The 23,149-nt window shown below is 50.1% G+C and overlaps 1 protein-coding gene across 8 annotated transcripts in view; it reads left to right on the forward strand.

The window, feature by feature from the left end:
* The window catches only part of LOC134728369 (putative L-type amino acid transporter 1-like protein MLAS), a 55,305-nt gene that overhangs the window by 8,872 nt on the left and 23,284 nt on the right, over positions 1-23,149 (forward strand). Inside the window, exons 2-5 of one of the 8 annotated variants that reach the window (XM_063597549.1) lie at positions 10,537-10,658; positions 11,079-11,220; positions 11,711-11,865; positions 12,074-12,210. The exons of 2 other annotated variants lie outside the window; for them this stretch is intronic. In XM_063597549.1, the coding sequence (XP_063453619.1) occupies positions 10,537-10,658; positions 11,079-11,220; positions 11,711-11,823 (377 nt within the window). In that variant the 3' untranslated portion in view covers positions 11,824-11,865; positions 12,074-12,210. 5 more of the 8 variants (XM_063597548.1, XM_063597551.1, XM_063597547.1 and 2 more) reach the window with 5 other exon arrangements.

The following is a 23,149-nucleotide window of genomic DNA, read 5'->3' on the forward strand; positions in this document are numbered from 1 at the left end:
ATGAGAGGAACCAGCTCCATGTGTCTCTTTCTGGATGGCCATATGGAACTTGGCATGACAGTAGGGTTGTGTGGGTTATTTATTGCTTGATGAAGACTTGGCAGCGTGTACTGGAAATTCAAGCGATGCTGGGTTTTATCAGAAGGCGCAAAGGCTGGAGTTGAGATTCTGGCTGGGCCTGGATTTGGTTTGGGCAGTTTATCTGACCTCCCTGGGCCCCAGCTGGCTCTGCATAGTGAGTAGGGTAGCCTCTACTCAAAGTCCCGGCCACAGCCGTGGACCGGCACTGGCCAAGGCGAGCTCTCAGTAAGTGGGAACTCACAGGTTCAGAAGATGCTGTGGGCCTCAGGGGCTTCCACCTCCAGGGAGGTGCTCTCAGAAGAAGGGCCTGATGGGCTCACCGCATCGTGGAGAAGATACCCCGGCTCAGTCTCAGTCAGTTCCCCAAGCGCACAGGTGTTCGGGAAGTGGCCTGCAGACAGCTCCTCCATGCCTTGAAAGCAGAAGTAGCCCCCTCCTGTTTCCCTGTCCCAGTTGGGTGAAGCATGGGAGCCTGCTGGGACAGTCCCAGGCGTGCCATCACGCAGGGGCAGGCCGTCCATCGGTCTCGCGGGACTCTGGCTGCGGGTGGCTGAGGACACCTGGCCTCATGGGAGATGGTGCCAGGGTCCCTGGAGTGAGGTGGGTCTCCTCCCCATGGCTGTCACTCCTCGGCAGATTGGTGTGGGCGGGTGTGCGTTTAGGAACCTGTGAGCTGAGACATTGTCCAGCTAGCATCAGGCCAAAAGCAACCAAGGCTTTGAGAAATCCACCTGGCCCCGCCGAGCCTGTTTCTGGCTGTGGAATGGGATTTGCCCCAGCGCCAGGTGTCTGGGAATCGCAGGCCTCCGTGTGTGAAGGTGCCAGTTGCACAGGCTGTGACCGTCCCTCCACATGCTTGTATCTCCTGCTCGCTGTGCACGTTGAGCAGCCCTCAGCCTCACTGTCTTCTCCTTTGGCAAAAAGAGGGAAGGAGCATGGGAACAAAGAGAGGGAGGGAAGAGCCAGAGACAGGAGCCAGGGTTTCCTTTAGTCTGGAGCTCTGGGTGTGAGATGATGTCACCCACCCACACTCGGCACAGGCCCAGGGTCGGGGGGCTGTGGGTGGAAGTAGGAATCGCCACAACTGTCTCTGAGCCCCTCCCTAAAGGGTGAAGGGTGTAAGGGGTGGGTTTTGATGGCTGTGGGCTTAGCTGTGGTCAGTGGACTCAAAGGCCAGTTGGCCAGTTAGCAGTGACCAGAGAGCAGAGGGGGCCTGTGTGTGTTTTGCCCCAGGGTCTTCAGGCTGCCTGGCTGCCTCTATCCGCCCCCCTGGGGTGTCCAGCACCCCCCTGGGGTATCCAGCACCTGTAACCTGTAGCCCCGCTTCTCAGTCCAGGCCTGTTCCAGGGCCCCCCCGGGGTATCAAGCACCTGTAGCCTGTAGCCCCACTTCTCAGTCCAGGCCTGTGTAAAACCTGGCCCCGGGTTGGGTTTTGGGATCCCTGCACCCCTCCATCCCCAACCCCGCACAGCTGGGACCCTGGCTCAGCTAGCAAAGGTTCTGCGTGTTTAAGGAGCTGGGTGGGCCCCAGAGCTCAAGCCGTGGGCTCATTGCAGGCGGCAGCCAGTGATTAGTGCTGAAATCCGACTTTCCCAGCCAGACATGAAAGTGCTGCCGGCGCCTGGGCAGGTCACGCTGCATCACGGGATTCGGGGCAAGGCCGTAGGGGGAGTTCACAGAAGCACATGACCTGAGCCACACAGGAGAGCCTAACGGGCACTTCTGACCCTTTTTTCTTGGGTCACAGACCTCTTTCATAATCCAGCAGAATGTGCAGAATCTTGTCCAGGAATGTGTACCAGCCACCTTCACACAGAAGGGTGGGCTGCGCAGACCCCCGAGGGCCCAGGCCAGGGTGAGAGCCACCCCCTGGAGAGGGGTGTCCAAGGTAGGGCACATGCTTGCACCACCTCTTGGCACCTCTTGGCCACCACTTTCCACTCCAGCCTTTGAAGCCAGTGATAATCCCCAATTTACAGCTGGGGAAACTGAGGCAGGAGTGAGCCAGGAGCCAGGGGCCACAGTGCCCACCTCTACACTGAGGCCGTTTGTCATCAGGCATAGGGGAGCACACAGCCACGCCTGGGGAGTCTGGTGGGTGCCAGGGGTCTGGGGAGGTGTCAGCAAGACTGGGTGGCCCAGTCGGCCCAGGTAAGGACACAGGTGGGTCAGAGGCTCATCTGTGTTCCCCAGCAACCCCTAGGGGCCCTTCGCACTCCTCCACCCTTCTCCATCCTTCCCAGACTCACATCCAGGTATCCTGGACAGCCACAGGGTTCTGCCCCCCAGTAGGCCTGGCCCTCCCTGGAGCATCACCTGGATGGCTGGCCATGGGCAGGCCTTGCCTGGCCCGTCTGCAGGGACAGGGCATGTGTATGCACGCAGATTGGTACTGTGTGCCCGCGTGCTCCCCAGAGGCCCTGTGGCAGCACCCCCTTCCCGCCGCTGCGCTTTTCCAACAGGAGGCCCCCCCCGCAGCGTCTCCTTCCCTGATTGTGGCCAAATCCTGAACTCTCCCTCTGGAAGGCGGACCCTCCGGGGTGGCCACAGCTCGTGCCCTCCGGGAGCGTGGGAGGCGTCTCTTTCTCTGCATCCCTGGCCGTCAGACCGCCCCAGGTGGGGACCATTCTCTGGCATTGCCCGCCCCTCCCCTGCCCTAGGATTTGCCCACTATGTGAGGAATGAGCACCAACCTCCTATTCCGGGCCTTGGAGCGTGACGCCCGCAAACTCGATCCCTGCTGAGTCATCCTGACCTCGGGGTGGGCCAGCATCTGTCACTGCTGAGACACTATATGTGTGAGCTGCTTGTTAACGAGAAAGCCAGAGTCTGTAAAATATTTGAGGAGATTTATCCGGAGTTAAATGTGAGGACCAAGGCCTGGAGGCCCTGAGGACATGTGCCCCAGGGGGTGGGCCACAGCTGGAGTTCATACCTTGTACAAGGACAGAAGTTACAGGCAGATATCAGTCAGTATGAAAGGTATTTGTTGGTTCTGCCAAGAAAGGCGGGACAACTCCAAGGCGGGATGGGCTTCCTGGTCACAAGTGGGTTCAAAGATTTCTTTTTTATATATATATATATATATATACACACACACACACATATATACACATATATACACACACATATATATACACATATATATACACACATATATATACACATATATATACACACATATATATACACACATATATACACACATATATACATATATATATATTTTTTGAGATGCTTTTGTTACTCAGGCTGGAGTGCAGTGGCATGATCTCAGTTCACTGCAACCTCCGCCTCCTGGGTTCAAGTGATTCTCCTGCCTTAGCTTCCTGAGTAGCTGGGACTACAGGCATGCACCACCATGCCCAGCTAATTTTGTGTTTTTAGTAGAGACGGGGGTTTCACCATGTTGGTCAGGCTGGTTTTGAACTCCTGATCTCAGGTGATCCACCCACCTTGGCTTCCCAAAGTGCTGAGATTACAGGCATGAGCCACCGTGCCTGGCAAAAGATTTTCTGATTCACAATTGGTTGAAAGAGTTATTAGCTAAAGACCTGGAATCAATAGAAAGGAGTATGTGGGTAAGACAGGAGGTTGTGGAGACCAATATTGTGTTTTGTTTTGTTTTGTTTTGTTTTTGTCACCCAGGCTGGAGTGCAGTGGCATGATCTCGGCTCACTGCAACCGGGTTCAAGTGATTCTCCTGCCTCAGCCTCCCAAGTAGCTGGGATTGCAGGTGCCTGCCGCCACCATGCCTGGCTAATTTTGCATTTTTAGTAGAGATGGGGTTTCTCCATGTTGGTCGGGCTGGTCTCGAACTCCTGACCTCGTGATCTGCCCACCTCAGCCTCCCAAAGTGCTGGGATTACAGGCATGAGCCACTGAGCCAGGCCAAGATCTGTGTTTGAATGTTAGTGCTGGTCAGCTGTACCTGAATTCCAGAGGGAGGGGGTATAACAAGGCCTGTGTGACCTTCTTCCCATCATGACCTGAGCTCGTTTTTCAGGTTAACTTTGGAATATCCCTTTGGCCAATAGGAGGGGTCCCTTCAGTCAGTTACGGGGCTTAGAATTTTATTTTTGGTGTACGTGCTCAAACTGCAGCTGCTACAAAACCAAGGCCACGGTGACCCCGGGGCCAGTCCAGCTTTGTCCCTGTGCTCTCGAGCTGCTGGAGGCCAATGCAGGATTCTGCCCACGGCTCACATGTGTGGCTTCAGAGCCTGAGGGTTCTTGGGGCTGTGTCTTCACCTGGTACCGTGTAGGGGCCCTGTGAGCTGAGTCAACTGGAAGAGCCCAGAGCCTCTGCAGAAGGCCTGAGCAGGGCCCGGGCACTGTCCCTGGAGCTCTGAGTCCCTCAAGCTGTGTGGCCTGGAGCCAGGCGCTTGACTTCTCTGGTCGTTTGCTTCAGAGCTGGGAGCCTGGGGTGGCGTAGGTCTTTGGCAGGGGTCAGGTAGGGGAGGGGCCAGCCAGGAATCAAACATCCCTGACAGGTGAGGGGGCAGGTGAGGAGGGCAGGGCAGGAGCCCCTAGAGCACTTGTGCAGCAGCATCTGGACCAGTGCAAGCCCTGAGATGGCTTCAGGTCCTGCTCAGAGCTAAGGGCTCCCCGTCACCAGGGATTCTTCCATCACTGCACCTGCAGAGCCCATCGGGATTGGGGAGAGGCCCTGGCCTTAATTTGGAACAGCTGCATCCGCCTGTCGGGTGTACAGGCTGTGCACTGGTTAAGCCTGAGCGCAGAGTCTGTTCAATGAGTTCACTGTGTGGTATTTGCTTCCGCTTGCTGTTGAGTTGGACTGGCCTGGACGCTGGCCAGGAGCCCAAGTAGACTTGGTGCTTCTCTTTGACAGCCAGGATTGAAAAGCCTAGTTAAGTGGGCAGAGCACGAGGGTGAGATTTAGGAGACCTGGATGTCCTCACTTTGCTGCCCAGGAACTGCTGTGTGACTTTCAGCAAGTGGGACAACCTCTCTGAACTACGTTTACTCCAGCTATAAAATGGAGGTGTTGGATTGGCTGCCACAAGTGTCCTTCCACCTCCACAATACCGTGACTGGAGCGGGTTTTCACTCCTTTTTCTTGTTAGCATAACTGTTGGAGCTATAGAGGGTTTGGAGTGGGGTATGGGTTTCTGGGCCACAGATGTGTGAGGCTCCGCACTTAGCCAGCAGTGGCAACTCCTTATCACTGGTGCCCATGGCTTCATCTGTGCCCTGAAGATACTCATGCTGCGGTGACTGGTCAGATTAATGGTGATGCTTTCATGGGGCGCCGTAAGACATGTCCGCGAGGTATTTCGCCCATGCAACGGGAGGCAGTGTTCCAGTCTGTTGGAGACATGAAAGGGAGGCTCAGTCCCTGCAAAGGAACTTGCCCGAGTTCACACAGCATTTCAGCACCGGGTGGCCTGGCTTCAGAGTTTCAGAGGGAGGGGTGGCCCTTCCTGTCGGTCCTGGGGGTCTCCTGGAGTCAGGACCCTTGGGAAACCCAAATCCACCAGGACGCTTGCATCAGGAGAACCTGACTACATGAGAAGCTGCACTTTTCCGGTTCTCCTGCTTACCCTTGACTTGGGGTGTCGGCAAATTTCAGAGCTTGCCAAATCTGCATCTTCCTGGCCTGTTTAAAATGAATGTGTCAGCCCCATTCTGGACAGCAGCTGACACCTCCTCCCCCATGCCAGCCAGGACAGTGTGGTTGGGTGTAACTCAGCCCCGGTTAAAAATGGAAAAAAGTACAAAGACATGTGTTCAACGGCTGGTGACAGAATTTGAAAATGTGACACCAGCCTGTTAGTAATTTGTTTTCACAGAAACCTGATTCAACACTGAGCAGACAGGTGGGGCCAGGGCCTTGGGATCATCTCTGTGCTTGCCCAGGGACATCTGTATGTCTGGCCCAAAGCGGGGGCCTTGTGCTCTGCAGAGACTGGACATCAAAATTGAGCCATTATAAGCAGACCATCCTGGCCAGGCACGGTGGCTCACGCCTGTAATCCCAACACTTCGGGAGGCCAAGGTTGGCGGATCGCCTGAGGTCAGGAGTTCGAGACCAGCCCGGCCAACATGGTGAACCCTTGTCTCTACTAAAAATACAAAAATTAGGTGGGCGTGGTGGCAGGTGTCGGTAATCCCAGCTACTGAGGCAGGAGGCTGAGGCAGGGAGCAGGAGAATCACTTGATCCCCGGAGGCAGAGGCTGCAGCTACTCGGGACGTAGAGGTGAGAGAATGGCTTGAACTCAGGAGGTGGAGGTTGCAGTGAGCCAAGATCGCACCATTGCACTCCAGCCTGGGCGACAAAAGCGAGACTTTGTCTCAAAAAAAAAAAAAATGGAAACACTGCCTTTGCTTCCCTGCCCCGGAACTGCTTCATTTTTCTTGGGGTTTCTGGACCACTTTGACCTCTCTCTGTGGCCAGCAATGGTGGGGAGGTGGGTGGATCTGGAGCTGGCATGGGCAGGCTCAGCATTCCAGCCCATTCTGGGGTGAGGTTGGCCTTGGGTGAGGACAGGCGTCACTGGGTCAGACATTCATTTTCTGGAGCCCAGGGGCGGTGACGTGTCCATCAGGGAAGCACGCGCCTATGCTGGGGGGGGGGGGGGGCTCCCTGGACCAGCAGCGCCGGCCTCCCTGGGACCTTGTTCTGTGCATATGTGTTGTCTCCCTCTCCCCCGACCTGCCTGATCAGAAGCTCTGGGTTTCCATCCCACTCCCCCACCACTGCTTTTACAAGTCCCCCCAGGGGATGACACGGGAGATGGTGGGGGCTGTCTATCAGTGGAGAAGGTGGGGGCTGTCTATCAGTGGAGAAGGTGGAGGCTGTCTATTGGTGGAGATGGTGGGGGCTGTCTGTCGGTGAAGATGGTGGGGGCTGTCTGTCAGTGGAGAAGGTGGGGGCTGTCTGTCGGTGGAGATGGTGGGGGCTGTCTGTCAGTGGAGATGGTGGGGGCTGTCTGTCGGTGGAGATGGCGGGGGCTGTCTGTCGGTGGAGAAGGTGGGGGCTGTCTGTCGGTGGAGATGGTGGGGGCTGTCTATCAGTGGAGAAGGTGGAGGCTTGTACTCAGAGCAGCGGATATTTAGACTTGAAGGGGCCAGGGAGGAAGGTACTGGTTCTACTAAGCCCCATGTTCACTGGGCAGCCACTAAGTTTGGGACTGTGTGTGTACCGAGTGGATTCCGACAAAGAAGCAGTCTCAGGAGCCCCAGCCAGCTGCAGAGGGGGGCCCAAGCTCCAAGGCTGGGTGTCAGGTTTGCCAGGTGCTGGCTCGGCTAGGGGCCGCAGGCTGCGCTGGGCGGGACTGGGCTGGGCTGGTACCTGTGCCCGGTGTCAGGCCAGCTGTAGTTGCAGCGGTCAGCTGCCGCTCTCTGGCCCCATGCGAACTGCTGTGCCAGGTGCACCCTGGGGGACCAGGCTGCCTGGGCTTTCTGGAACTGGTGAAGCTGCCGCCACTTCCTCTATGCTGTCTCCAGCAGGCAATTCTGGGTAAACGATCTTCATTTGCCTATAAAGCTGCACAGCTCACAGGCCTTGGACCGTTTCTGCCCAGCCCCAGCATTGGCCCTTTGGACAGACTCTGAAACCGTGCGCAGAACGCACCCTGTCATTACAAATGACTCCTGGAGGCAGTCCCCGGGGGCCTGGCAGGAGCACCTCTGTTTCTGTTGGGTCTGAAAATGACAGACCAATCGCTTGAACCCGGGAGGCGGAGGGTGCAGTGAGCCGAGATCGAGACATTGCCCTCCAGCCCAGGCAACAAGAGCAAAACTCCGTCTCAAAAAAAAAATCTTCACAAATGTAATTTGTAATGGCTGCAGAAAATTTCAGCTTTGAATGTACTGCGTCCTAATCAGTTTCCTATTGTTGAGAATTAGTATAATTTCCAGGTGTTTTGTTTTTGTTTTGCTATTAATAAGTAAAACTGAGATGAATACTTCTGTATCAATCTTGATCCTTATTTTAGATAATTTCCATTTCATTCCTCCCATTTCTTGAGTGCTTCCTATGGTCAGGTGCTGTGCTGTGTGCTGAGTATGGAGGAGGTAGGCTGAGATAGACGTGACCTTTGCTCTTGCAAAGCTGATATCCTAAGGGTTGGACAGATGCTAAATGTGCAAAGAAACCCAATACTTGCAGATGGTGCTGGGTACTACCAAGGAAAGAAATAGGGTATATGACAGAGTACCTGGAAAGAGCACTGGCCAACTTTTATGGGCAGGGAGGTCAAAGCAAACCTGTCTGGAGATGAGACAGGCCAGGAAAATCAGGGCAGGGGCCAGAGTAGGGCAAATGTGGTGTCTAGAGCCTCATTTTTTTTTTAGACGGATTCTCGCCCTGTTGCCCAGGTTGGAGTGCAAAGGCAGGATCTCGGCCCACTGCAACCTCTGCCTCCCAGGTTCAAGCAATTCTCCTGCCCCAGCTTCCTGAGTAGCTGGGATTACAGTACAGCCTCAAATTTAAGGAGGGACTCACTCACAGGATTGTGCAAATGCAAAGTTGGCTTTTGCATGACCCTGGGAGTAGGTGCCTCCTTAAATTTTGCACCCTCAGCAACTCCATCCCCTGTCACTTTGCTAGTCCCAACCCTGATGGGAACAAATGCAGGGAAGGCATTCCAGATGGCGGGAACAGCAAGTACAAAAATCCAGAGGCCAGAAAGGCTTGGTGTGTTTCAGGAACAGAAACTCGGTTCCCATGACTGAAATGGAGTAGGGAAATCCTAATGGAGCCAGAGAGGCAGAACCACCAAAAGGAAGAAGAAAAAAATGTTGGAAGTTATGAGAGTTGCTCACGTTTGATTCATTGGATTAATTTTATTGAAATGGAGTCTCACTCTGTTGCCCAGGCTGGAGTGTAGTGGCACGATCTAGGCTCACTGCAACCTCCACCTCCTAGGCTTAAGTGATTCTCTCATCTCAGCCTCCTAAAGTGCTGGGATTACAGGCGTGAGCCAGCATGCCCCACCTGAAGCAATTTCTTTGTTGTCTTTTTTTTTTTTTAACTTCTCCCATAGAAATAATTAACCCTCAAAAACACTCAGTGTTGACAAAGGGTGGTGTGAGGACACAGAAAGTATCAGACTATCATTGGCAGAAACTTCTGGAAAGCAACTTAACAGTCTGTGTCCAAAGACTTAAAATCATTAACAGCCTTTTCCCCAATAACTCCACTTCTCGGAATCTATCCTAAGGAAATCTGCCACAGCCAGAGTGATTTTTTCCGCCCCCTTAAGAAATGGTCTCATCCTGTTGCCCAGGCTGGAGTGCAGCGGCACCATTATGGCTCACCACAGCCTGAAACTCGTGGGCTCAAGCGATTCTCCCACCTCAGCCTCCCAAGTAATTGGGATCACAGGCATGCCTCCACATCCATATGCCTAGTTGGATAATATTTTGACCAATAAAGGAAAAGAGGGCCAGGCGCGGTGGCTCACGCCTGTAATCCCATCACTTTGGGAGGCCGAGGCGGGCGGATCACGAGGTCAGGAGATTGAGACCATCCTGGCTAACACGGTGAAACACCGTCTCCACTAAAAATACAAAAAACAAAATTAGCCGGGCTTGGTGGCGGGCGCCTGTAATCCCAGCTACTCGGGAGGCTGAGGCGGGAGAATGGCTTGAACCCGGGAGGCAGAGCGTGCAGTGAGCCGAGATTGCGCCACTGCACTCTAGCCTGGGCGACAGAGCGAGACTCCTTCTCAAAAAATAATAATAAAATAAAAAAATAAAAAAGAAAAAGAAAGGTAATACCAGAGATTGTGTCCAGTTGCTCAAGCAATTTCTAACTTGTCTAATTTTAAAAAATTTTAAATTTTTATACAAAATTAGCCAGGCATGGTGGCATGTGCCTGTAATCTCAGCTACTTGGGAGGCTGAGGCAGGAGACTCACTTGAACCTGGAAGGCAGAGGTTGCAGGGAGCTGAGATCACACCATTGCACTCCAGCCTGGGCCACAAGAGTGAAACTCCGTCTGAAAAAAAAAATTTTAATTTTTTTTTGTAGAGATGGGGGTCTCACTATGTTGCTCAGGCTGGCCTATAACTCCCAGGCTCAAGGATCTTCCAGTCTCAGCCTCCCATCACTGGAATTACAGGCATGAATCACTTCACCTAAATGATTTTTTTTTTTTTTTTTTGAGACAGTCTTGCTCTGTCACCCAGGCTGGAGTTCAGTGGCACGATCTCGGCTCACTGCAACCTCTGGCTCCCGGGTTCAAGCAATCCTCATGCCTCAGCTTCCCCAAATAGCTGGGATTACAGGTGTGCGCCACCATGCCTGGCTAATTTTTGTATTTTTTTGTAGAGACGGGGTTTCACCATGTTTGTCAGGCTGGTCTCTTGACCTCAAGTGATCCACACACCTCGGCCTCCCAAAGTGCTGGGATTACAGGAGTCAGCCATCCATGGTGCCCCGCCTTTTCTCTTTCTCCTCCCTCCCTCCCTCCCTACCCTCCGCAGCCCAGCCTGGAGTGCAGTGGTGGGATCATAGGTCACTGCAGCCTCCACCCGCTGGACTCAAGTCATCCTCCTGCCTCACCCTCCTGAGTTCCTGCGACCACAGGCACGCGCTACCACGCCGGGTAATTTTTGTAATTTTTGTAGTCCCCATCATTTAGAACTGGCAGGATCCTCCCTTAGTGAGGGATTGGTGGCCATAAGCAAGGAGCCCAAGGTGGAGGGGATATGCATGTGTGTGGAGGTGTCAACTCCTCATAATCTTCAAGTACTTTTGGTAACAATTTTTAATTGCACAAGCGATATATAAAGATGTTTTCTTTGCAACATAAAATGATAGGTTGACTCCTTATGCAGATAAGGTTTAGACACTTGTTTAAGGAGCATTCTGGCCCACCTTTTAAAAAATGTGTATGCATTCACTTTATGCATCAGATGGTTTAGGGAATTTTTTTCCCTGGGGCATGGGGCATGTCATGGGGTAGATGGTCAGGTACGTCTCCTCTACCCAGCTGATTCTCTTTTTTTTTTTTTTTTTTTTGGAGACGGAGTCTTGCTCTGTCGCCCAGGCTGGAGTGCAGTGGAGCGATCTCTGCTCACTGGGAGCTCCGCCTCCCGGGTTCACGCTATTCTCCTGCCTCAGCCTCCGGAGTAGCTGGGACTACAGGCGCCCGCCACCACGCCCAGGTAATTTTTTGTATTTTTTAGTAGAGACGGGGTTTCACCGTGTTAGCCAGGATGGTCTCGATCTCCTGACCTCGAGATCTGCCCGCCTCGGCCTCCCAAAGTGCTGGGATTACAGGCGTGATCTACCGCGCCCGGCCTTCTCTCTTTTTTTCTCCTTTCCTTTCCTTTCCTCCCTCCTTTCCTTCCTTCCTTCCTCCCTCCTTTCCTTCCTTCCTCCCTCCTTCCCTCCCTCCCTCCTTTCCTTCCTTCCTTCCTTCCTTGCTTCCTTCCTTCCTTCCTTTTTCTTTCCTCCCTGCTTTCTCTCTCTCTCTTTTATTTTTTTGAGACAGAGTTTCACTCTTGTTGTCCAGGCTGGACTGCAATGGTCTGATCTCGGCTCACTGCAACCCCGGCCTACTGGGTTCAAGCGATTCCCCTGCCTCAGCCTCCCAAGTAGCTGGGATTACAGGCGCCCTCCACCATGCCCGGCTAATTTTTGTATTTTTAGTAGAGGCGGGGTTTCTCCATGTTGGCCAGGCTGGTCTGGAACTCCTCACCTCAGATGATCTGCCCACCTCGGCCTCCCAAAGTGCTGGGATTACAGGCGTGACCCACCGCGCCTAGCCCCCAGCTTCTTTCACCAGCAGAAGGCGGGCAAGCCTCAGGGTGAGAGGACTTCAAAGCACATTTCACATTGCAGAGGACAGGGTTTGGTGGTCGTGGGTACTCCCTTCCCTTCCATCGTTTAGTTTTTTTCATTGGGAAGAAATGGTAAAAGGTGCTAGGACTCGATGGGCACATTTCAGGTGGAGGTTGGGAAGGTGGATATCCACCTCTCGATCTTACTATTTTCACTTTCCACCCCGCCCCATAGAAAGTGGGAAAACTGGCGCACGTGAATCCAAGGACACGCCTGTGTGCGCTCGCACCCCAGGGCACCAGCCCCCACCACCCACACCGCAGGTCCTTGATTGGACGCCTGTTTTCACCTGACTGCCCAGCCCTCCGGTGCTTTCCGGGAAGCGTTTGGGAGAAAAGTGTGTGGCCGCAGTAGTGGAGAGCCCCTGTCTTAGGATTCGTCACTGCTACGCCCAGACCTCTTCGCCGTCCAAGAGCCTGGGGCCGTGGGGGGCGGGGCGGCCTGCTATCGGCCCCGCCTCTCTCCCCAGGCCCGGCGGGGCCGACCCCGCCTCTCGCTCCCAGCATGCCGTGCGACAGTGGCGGCGCGGCGGGCGGAGCCGGGAGGCGGGGAAGCAGTGGCCTTGTGAGCATGAGGAGCTGCCGCCACCGCCTGCTTCTCGTCGTCCTCGTCCTCCGGGGCCCCGGCGTCGTGGGCCGCGAATGGCCCTGGAAGAGACGTCGCTGCCCCTTCATCCGCCTCTCTCTCACCGCGCCGCTCTCGCCTCCTCATCCTGCGCTGCGGGCTCAGGCGGAACCCGGAACGGCCGTCCTCTTACCCCGCCTTCTGCCGCCGCCGCCGCCTCCTCCTCCTTCTCGGCTTCCTCCTCAGCCCCGGGCCGGAGCGGGGTGTCGGCGGCGGCCGGTTCGGGCGGCGACTCGCGCTTCTCTGGGCGGCGGCGCTTGGCCATGTCGTGTCGGGGAAGGTAATGAGCCGCAGAGCCCCGGGGTCTCGGCTGAGCAGCGGCGGCGGCGGCGGCGGCGGCACCAACTATCCGCGGAGCTGGAATGACTGGCAACCCAGGTGGGTGACCGGCCCGGGACCCCGCCCCGACCTCCCGGGCTCCGCCTCGGGCGGGCCGAGGCCTAGGGCCGCGGGGCTGGGAGGCGCGGCCTAGGCCCTCCACCCACCGGAGCCGGGCGCGGCTTCCTGGGTCTCCTCCGCCCCGGCTGGGGGAGGAAGGCCGCGGGGAGGCGAGGCCTAAGTGCCTCTCCCCTCCCTGCTTGTTCAGCCCGGGGCTGAAGCCGAGACCCGGGGCTCCTGGCGGTGGCACTGGCCTAGGGTCCGGACCAGGAGGTGAGAAAGAGGCGGGGGTGGGGGGGCGGGGGGCATTCCACTTACCGCCTCCCCCTGACCCCGAGTTGGGAGATCCTGAGAGTCCAGGACCCTCCCTGTTACTCATTCACTTTCTCGGTTCCCCAGTCTTTCAGCCGCCACGTGAGAGCTCTTATAACCTCTGTTCCTTTCTGTGACCCCCACGTGTTAATATTGAAAAAACCAAAACAAAACTCCGGCTAAGGCATTGCTCTGACTTTAGGCAGAACATTCATTAGTGGAGCATGAGATGAGATTGTGTGACTGTTGATGGGATCGACCCACTCTGGTCTTGGGCGATGGAAGTTTTCCCTAAGTGCAAGGCCAGTTACTCTGGTGAATCGTAATTCATACCTGGACACTTGAGTGAACTCTTTGGGCACCCACTTAGAAGTCTAGAGAATTTCCTCTTTTATGGAGGATTTGATGTCAGACCGTTTTGGGGCTTAGTTAGATTTGAATATATTAGGAACATTAACTTTTTAAATAAATGTAATTTCCTGTCTTTTTGAGCAATGGGGGGAGGGCAGCTGTGCCTAATTTAGGATTGATTTATTCTAACCTCTCTTTCTAAATAAATGCTTGTATTCAGAGTCTGTTTGGAATTTAACCCAATCCTTAGAACTCCTTAAATATACAGAAATATATTTTAGGGGCAATTGATTCATGGAACTCTGCTACTTTGGAGCACAATTGTATTATAATTGTCCGGAAACTGGCCAGATAATGTAGAACGCACAAGTTGTTGAGAAGCCCTTTTGTTTCCTGATAGTCACATGTAATTCCAGCAGTATTTGGAAATAATTTGCTAAGATGTTAGAATGTAACATTTCAAGACTCATTAGAAAAATCAATAAAATCATCTTTGGCTAATGGGTAGTACACATCTTAGTCTGTTTAATATGCCTTTCCAAAAAAAACTGTGTCTGTTGAGAATTGGTGTATATAACTAGATGACTTTAATAATTAGTGCCTGAGTCTAGAATTGAGATGTTTAGTCGTAAAAAAAAAATTGTTCGATAAACAGCGTTGACTTGTCTTGTACCACTTAGGAGTTTGTGAGTGCTTTAAATAAAATTAGTTAAGTATTTTTCTTCCTATGATTGACATGCTTAGTTTTGCCTTTTTATTGAAATGTGTGAAATTTGATTATCTGGCATCTAACAAATCAGGTGGTAAATGAATGACAATGGATTTTCTATTATTTTTCAGTATTGTGATCAGTATAAGTATTTAAGAGAATTTAGTAACCTTTTAGAAGAATAAAGTGCCTTCCCAAATAGTCCTACAGCTTTTGTAAAGTGTAAATTGTAGTTTGTAGTTATAAATACATAGAGAAGAGTCGCAGCCACGTGCTAGGGCCAGCTGACTTCATTGCTGACAGGTATGAAGCCAAATGGCTTATGTAGTTATGGAATATGTACATGAGCTATTAATAAATATTATCCATGTTGTTTCTTTCAAGTGCTTTATTTCTTGGCTCTGGGGAGGGGCGATGGGGGAAGGGAGGAGCTTACAAGAAAGCTTGCAAGGTTTCTTTGAAGCTGTGCTTTTTGTAGGAAAGTTTCAGGATGTAATGCCTTGGTGATACATTTGGTTACAGGGAGTAACAGTTTGTTAGGATGTTGGAAAGATTTGATTTTCTCCTGTTGTAGAGGGAACAGGGAAGTGTGGACATACCCCATAGCATAACTTGATTTGTTGCTAAGATTGTCATAGCTGATTTGTTAGTCAATAAAAATACCTGGGGTGTTTGCCAAGTCATAAATTTTTATTAGTTAAATTTGAGGTGATTCTGTCCCCTATTCAGAAAGATGACAGACTCCAGGTAACTGACGGAATGGATCTTGATCTTGCTTCTTGCTTAAATGAAGGTTTAGAACATCTTCAGATGCAGGCACATTTATTATGGTTCATCTGAATAATTTTGGTGAAAATTTTTTTTGCCTCTTATGTACCATTTTGTCCCTGGTGTTTTGGTTCTGTTTTCCTTGATGTAGAATTTTTTTTTTTTTTTTTTTTTTGTCTTCCTGAGAGGAGTCTTGCTCTGTCTCCCAGGCTGGAGTGCAGTGGTGTAATCTCGACTCACTGCAGCCTCTGCCTCCCGGTTACAGGGAAAAATTCTCCTGCCTCAGCCTCCTGAGTAGCTGGGATTACAGGCGTCCAGCTAATTTTTGTATTTTTAGTAGAGACGGGATTCCACCATGTTGGCCGGCCTGTTCTTGGACTCCTGACTCAGGTGATCCGCCTGCTTTGGCCTCCCAAAGTGCTGGGATTACAGGTGTAAGTCACCGCACTCAGCCGATTTAGGCTTTTGAAAAAGCAATACTTGTTGATTTCTTTTAGTGTTAGTTTGCCAGTTGGTGTGGAAAATGACTGTTGAGTCAATTTTGACCACACATGATACTTCACACATACTGACAGGAAGTGTTCCAGGTGGCTGAATACGTGAATGTCATATGGCAAGAGAGCAAACCCCTGTTCCATAGAAGCATACCTCCAACAGTAAGCATTTATATGGCACTGGCTTATAGTCTTCCTTTTCATTCACTGTGCTCTCAGTCAACTCTTCTGTCAGTTTTTTTGAGACACGGTCTTGCTGTGTCACCCAGGCTGGAGTGCAGCGGCACAGATACTTGGCTTACTGCAGTCTCGACCTCCCAGGCTCAAGCCTCCTGCCTCAGCATCCACAAGTAGCTGGGGCTACAGGGGCTTGCCAACAGCCCGGCTCATTTTTGTATTTTTTATAGAGATGGGGTTTTCACCACGTTGCCCAGGCTGGTCTTGAACACCTGAACTCAAGCAATCTGCCCACCTTCAGCCTCCCAAAGTGTTGAGATTATAGGTGTGAGCCACCACACCCGACATTTAAGAATGGTTAAGCAGGCCGGGGGCAGTGGCTCACGCCTGTAATCCCAGCACTTTGGGAGGCTGAGGTGGGTGGATCACCTGAGGTCAGGAGTTCGAGACCAGCCTAGCCAACCGACATGGTGAAACCCCCGTCTCTCCAAAATAAATAAATAAATAAATAAATTAGCAGGATGTGGTGGTGCATGCCTGTAATCCCAGTTACTCGGGAGGCTGAGGCAGGAGAATCACTTGAACCTGAGAGGCGGAGGTTGTAGTGAGCGACATCACACCACTGCACTCCAGCCTGGGCAACAGAGCAAGACTCCTTCTCAAAAAAAAAAAATTAAAAATTAAAAAAAGAATGGTTAAACAAATGAGTGGTCTTAGGTCAGTTGTATTATTTGAAATCTGTGGGTTCCTCAAGCGTAAAGTTGAGAAGGTTTTGGGAACCACTGGATGCCTCTGGGTTTTTTCATATGAAGAAACAGGGGTGGTGGCTTCTTAGAACAAAGGGATATCTGACCTATGGAGGTTGCCCTCTTTACTCCTCTTCCCTAAAAAAATGACCTATCATTGCCAATAGCTAAAGTCTGTCATTTTTTCCACCTTAGTTTGGAAGATAATCTTCTAGTATCAATCAAGACAGAGATCAGAATGATGTGTTTTAAAATTAAATGTGTAATTCATAATTGTACATTTTAATATTCTAAAGTGACATTGATTAATTTGACATTGGAGTCAAATAGATTGATTAATTCAACAAAGAAGAGAAGGCATTCAACTCAACAGAAAACAAGTAGATTTTACTTCTCCACTCGGGGTGTTAGGACATTAATTATGTACTTGGTCTTACTTGTTTAGTAGTAGATCTATATTGAGTGTCTTACTGTGCCCAAACTTAGGATCTTTCTATATTTCTAAAAGGATGAAACTGTATAATAAAAACACCTTCCAATTTTGGTAGATTGTAGACAGATCAGAGTATTCAAAAGTACACACGTCTTCTCTATTGTGAAAGACCAAAAAATGGAAATGTGTTGTGAAATTAGAAAAGCTGTATACTAGTATGTCTGATGTTGTGAGAAGCTGGATTTTTGAAACCAGAGTTGTCTATTCAGCCTTTTATCAGTCTGTACTAAGTTTGATGTCCATAGGTACATAATATAGGGAAATACATAAAGGATAAAATTAAGTGAAGTTACATATTTTATACTTATTAGGTGGGTGCAAAAGTAATTGAGGTTTTGGCAAAAACCGCCGTTACTTTCACACCAGTCTAATATTAAATGGAACTAGAGTCAAATAGAATTTAGCGATTGCCAGTTCTGTTCCACAGATTTCAAAGTACACTAAGGAAAATTTCAGCAAATTGTGTGTGGCTGTTTTACTTGGGGGGAGAGTAAAACAGCCATAATAAACTAAAAATAAAAATTAAAACTAAAGGAACATTTGTTTTTATGTTTTTCTTTTCTTTTCTTTCCTCTTTTTTGAGATATGCTCTTGCTCTGTTGCCCAGGCTGGAGTGCAGTGGTGCAATCACTGCTCACTGCAGCCTTGACTTCCTGGGCTCTGGGAATCCTCCCGCCTTAGCCTCCTGAGTAGCTGGGACCACAGGTGCATACCACCACACCTGACTAATTTATTTATTTTTCCTCTCTCTCTCTTTTTTTTTTTTTTTTTTTTTTGAGACAGAGTTTTACTTTGTCGCCCAGGCTGGAGTATAGTGGCACAATCTCAGCTCACTTGCAACCTCCACCTCCTGGTTCAAGTGATTCTCCTGTCTCAGCCTTCCAAGTAGCTGGGAATACAGGTGCATGCCACTATGCCCAGCTAATTTTTCTGTTTTTAGTGGAGATGAGATTTCACCATGTTGGCCAGGCTGGTCTTGAACTGCTGACCTCAGGTGATCCACCCGCTTTGGCCTCCCAAAGTGCTGGGATTCCAGGCATGAGCCACCATGCCTGGCCTCCTCTCTCTTTTTCTGAAACAGAGTCTCACTCCAGTGCCCAGGTTGGAGTGCAGTGGAACCATCTCACCTCACTGCAGCCTCCATCTCCCAGGCTCAATAAGTCCTCCTACCTCACCCTCCCAATAGCTGGGACCACAGGTGCATGTCACCACCCCCAGCTACTTTTTTGTTGTTGTTTTCTGTAGAGACGGGGTTTTGCCATGCTGCCTGGGCTGGTCTTGAATACCTAGGCTCAAGTGATCCTTCCTCCTTGGCCTCCCAAAGTGCCAGGATTACAGGTGTGACCCACCATGCTTGGCACGCTAATTTTTTATTTTTATTTTTTTGTAGAGATGGGGCCTCCCCATGTTGCCCATGCTGGTGTCAAACTCCTACTCCATTATGAAATAAGTCATTCCTTATGAAACAGTTAGTAATCGTATCTTTAAGTTGAACCTTCCCCTCACCCCAACTTTTTTTTTTGAGATGGAGTTTTGCTCTTGTTGTCCAGGCTGGAGCGCAATGGTGCAATCTTGGCTCACTGCATCCTCCGCCTCCCAGGTACAAGCTGTTTTCCTGTCTCAGCCTCCCAAGTAGATCAGATTACAGGCATGTGCCACCACACCTGGCTAATTTTTTTATATTTAGCAGAGACGGGGTTTCACCATGTTAGGCTGGTCGTGAACTCCTGACCTTAGGTGATCCACCTGCCTCGGCCTCCCAAAGTGCTGGGATTACAGGTGTGTGCCACTGCACCCCGCCTTTTTTTTAAAGACATAGTTTCACTCTGTCTCCCAGGCTGGAGTGCAGTGGCACGATCTTGTCTCAGTACAACCTCCACCTCCTGGGTTCAAGTGATTCACGTGCCTCTGCCTCCCGAGTAGCTGGGACTACAGGCGCATGTCACCAGGCCCGGCTAATTTTTGTATTAGAGACAGGGTTTCGCCATGTTGGCCAGGTTGGTCTCGAACTCCTGACCTCAAGTTCCCACCTTGGCTTCTCAAAGTGCTGGGATTACAGGAGTGAGACACCGTGCCTGGACCCCCCAACCCATTTTGTTTTGATTCCTTTATAAATTAGTATAATGGAAGGTTTTTTTGTTTGTTTGTTTTTCATAACAGGTAATGAAATACTCTAATTCAGTAAATATTGATGCTTCTAGGGAGATGTGTGTGTGTGTGTGTGTGTGTGTGTGTGTGTGTGTGTATGTATGTATATATAAATTTTTTTTTTTTTTAAGATGGAGTGTTGCTCTGTCGCCCAGGCTAGAGTGCAGTGGTGCATTCTCGGCTCACTGCCAGCTCCACCTCCTGGGTTCATGCCATTCTCCTGCCTCAGCCTCCCGAGTAGCTGGGATTGCAGGTGCCCACCACCACGCCTGGCTAATTTTTTGTATTTTTAGTAGAGATGGGGTTTCACCGTGTTAGCCAGGATGGTCTCGATCTCCTGACCTTGTGACCCGCCTTCCTCGGCCTCCCAAAGTGCTGGGATTACAGGTGTGAGCCACTGCGCCCGGCCATAAATTATTTTTTTTTGAGATGGGGTCTCACTGTGTTGCCCAGGCTGAAATGCACTGGTGCAATCTTGGCTTACTGCAACCTCGGCCTCCTGGGTTCAAGCGATTCTCCTGCCTCAGCCTCCCAAGTAGCTGGGATTACAGGCATGTGCCACTACTCCTGGGTAATTTTTGTATTTTTAGTAGAGACGGGGTTTCGCCATGTCGACCAGGCTGGTCTCGAACTTCTGACCTCAAGTGATCTGCCTGTCTTGGCCTCCCAAAGTGCTGGGATTACAGGCACTGGGCTACTGCACAGGCTACTGCACTGGGCCACGGCCAGGAGTTTTATGACTTGTAAAACCACTGTCTTCAAGGAGGCTATAAGTTATTATGGGAGAAAAGTAAAGGGCTTTGTAAAGGGGAGAGCATGTGGATTTTGTGATGTAATTCTCAGTATACCTTCCTTCCTTCCTTTCTTTTTTTTTTGAGACAGTCTTGCTCTGTCACTTAGGCTGGAGTGCAGTGGCATGATTGACAGGGTTTCGCCAGGTTGGCCAGGCTGGTCTTAAACTCCTAACCTCAGGTGATCTGCCTGCCTTGACCTCCCAAAGTGCTGGGGTTACAGGCCAACATGGTGAAACCCCATCTCTACTAAAAATACAAAAATTAGCTGGATGCAGTGGTGGGCGCCTGTAATTCCAGCTACTTGGGAGGCTGAGGCAGGAGAATTGCTTGAACCCAGGAGGTGGAGGTTGCAGTGAGCCAAGATCATGCCATTGCACTCCAATTTGGGTGACAGAGTGAGACTGTCTCAAAAACAAAAAAACAAAAACAAAAACCTGGAGGGTTAGAGGAGGGAAATGGGGTGATGGAATTGGTCTGTACAATTTTCACTGTGAATTTGGGGGAGAATCCCCCCCAAAATAGAAGAAAATTAGGATAAGGCCAGGTGCAAATTGTCAGTGTGTAGAGGAATTGGGTACTTATGAGGAGTAATACAAATAAGAGGTGAAGCTGAAGCACTGGGTTGGGAACCCTATTGTAGACCTTTAATCATAGTTCAAGTGTCTTTTTGTTTGTTTGTTTGTTTGTTTGTTTTTGGAGACAGAGTTTTTGCTCTTGTTGCCCAGGCTGGAGCACAATGGTGCCATTTTGGCTCACTGCAACCTCCGCCTCCCGGGTTCAAGCAGTTCTCCTTCCTCAGCCTCCCAAGTAGCTCTAGGGATTACAGGCACGCACCACCACACCTGGCTAATTTTTTGTATTTACTAGAGACGGGGTTTCACCATGTTGGTCAGGCTTGTCTTGAACTCATGACCTCAGGTGATCCACCCATCTCGGCCTCCCAAAGTGCTGGGATTACAGGCGTGAGCCACCACCCTGGCCCAGTTTAAGTGTATTTGGATTGACTTTAGGGAATCATTGAAATTTTACCTGCCGGAAAGTGGCACAATTTAGGAAGATTAAATCTAGTTGCTTCTTGAAAAAGTGTGTGGGCTGGCCGTGGTGGCTCATGCCTGTAATCCCAGCAGTTTGGGAGGCTAAGGTGGGTGGATCTCCTGAGGTCGGGAGTTCGAGACTAGCCTGACCAACATGGAGAAACCCCGTCTCTACTAAAAATACAAAATTAGCCGAGTGTGGTGGTGCATGCCTGTAATCCCAGCTACTTGGGAGGCTGAGGCAGGAGAATTGCTGGAACCTAGGAGGCTGAGGTTGTGGTGAGCTGAGATTGCGCCGTTGCACTCCAGCCTGGGCAACAAGAGCAAGACTCCGTCTAAAAAAAAAAAAAAAAAGGAGTGTGTGTGTTAGAGTGCGTGCACACACGTGCAAGAGAGATCGCAGTGGGAGGCAGTTAATTGGAACAATATAGAGAAGGGGCTGCTAAGGACCTGAGTATTATGTTTATATTTAACAATTTAAATTAAGATAAGGCTGTGTATGGTGGCTCACACCTGTAATCCCAGCACTTTGGGAGGCCAAGATGGGTGGATCACCTGAGGTCGGGAGAGACCAGCCTGACCAACGTGGAGAAACCCCATGTCTACTAAAAATACAAAAATTAGCCGGGCGTGGTGGCATATGCCTGTAATCCCAGCTACTTGGGAGGCTGAGGCAGGAGAATCACTTGAATCCGGGAGACGGAGGTTGTGGTGAGCCGAGATCGCGCCATTGCACTCCAGCCTGGGCAACAGGAGCGAAACTCTGTCTCAAAAAATAAATTAATTAACTAATTAATTAAGGTAAAAGTGTTCAGCTCAATATGTGAGAATTTCCATAAGCAAAAGCCCCTCATTTGTTATCTGGTGTTGATTGAGGATGATTACTAAAGTGATACTTTTTATCTGCTCAATCTTCATGTTAGACACATGTATGGAATGTCATATAAGTGTCATATAAAATGGAGTGTGGTCCATGGTGTCTTTTGGGAACATTGAATTGTTAAATTCTTTAGGATTTTCTGCCTTTGTTATCTGGCTCTTGTTCCTTATCCTAATCACCTAAAACAAATCCCTGAGGCTCCTTTCATTGGACCACCCTTAATGATTTAGAGGAGCTGTTTGTTAATCTTTTCACATTGTCATCATTTTGGTTACCTGTCTTTGACTATCTTGAAGTTTTTCAGAGCCCATTTTATTTTTGGAACTATAAAATGAAACATACTTCCCCTTGTATAGAGGCCTAACAGTAAAGATTACAGAAATTTTGTGGTTTCATATGTATAGGAAATGCTCCCTTATTCTGTGTTTTTGTTTTTTGTTTTTTTTTAATGTAGAGTATAACTTACTAAATTCTTGTGGAGTTCGCTCATGCAGAGATACTTGGTTTTATAATGTTATTCTTTTCCATCTTGTATTAAGCGAGTGTACTTTTCCTTTTTAAATTGAATTCGTTTTTGAATTCTATTGTGGTGCTTCTTTGAGATAAAATTTATGTATGTATAGGTGGTGGTGGTTTTTTTTTTTTCTTTTTTTCTTTTGAGGTGAAGTCTCGCTCTTATCTCCCAGGCTGGAGTGCAATGGTGCGATCATGGCTCACCGCAACCTCCGCCTCCCGGGTTCAAGTGATTCTCCTGCCTCAACCCCCTGAGTAGCTGTGATTACAGATGCCTGCCACCACGCCTGGCTAGTTTTTGTACTTTTAGTAGAGATGGGGTTTCACCATGTTGGCCAGGCTGGTCTGGAACTCCTGACCTCAGGTGACCCATCCGCCTCAGCCTCCCAAAGTGCTGGGATTACAGGCGTGAGCCACCACGCCCGGCCTGTATAGGTCTTAAATTCAGTAAATTTTGACAAATGTATACAGCTGTGTAACCATGACCTCAGTCAAGGTACAGATATGCAGTGACTTTTTCACTATCACACCCATTCCTGCCACTTTTTTTCATATCCTTACCACTATCTGGAATTTTTATGTGTGCCATCTCTAGTAAAATACAATCTGCATATGTGCATGGATCTGGTAAAATTGTTACTTTTGCTATCCCCTTCTTTCCTACTAAGTGCACCAATAAATAGCATCCACTCTATATTTGTGTCTTTCCTCAAGTAAATTCATGAAAATGAGATCCTGCAAGTTTGTGTTTTTATATTAAGTGTTAACTCTAGAGATTACAACACTGTTCTTGTAGGATGTGTTTTTGGGGAAAGCATTCCTCTTATGG

The sequence above is a fragment of the Pan paniscus genome, chromosome 18 (assembly GCF_029289425.2).
Source record: "Pan paniscus chromosome 18, NHGRI_mPanPan1-v2.0_pri, whole genome shotgun sequence".
NCBI classification, from domain to species: Eukaryota; Metazoa; Chordata; class Mammalia; order Primates; family Hominidae; genus Pan; species Pan paniscus.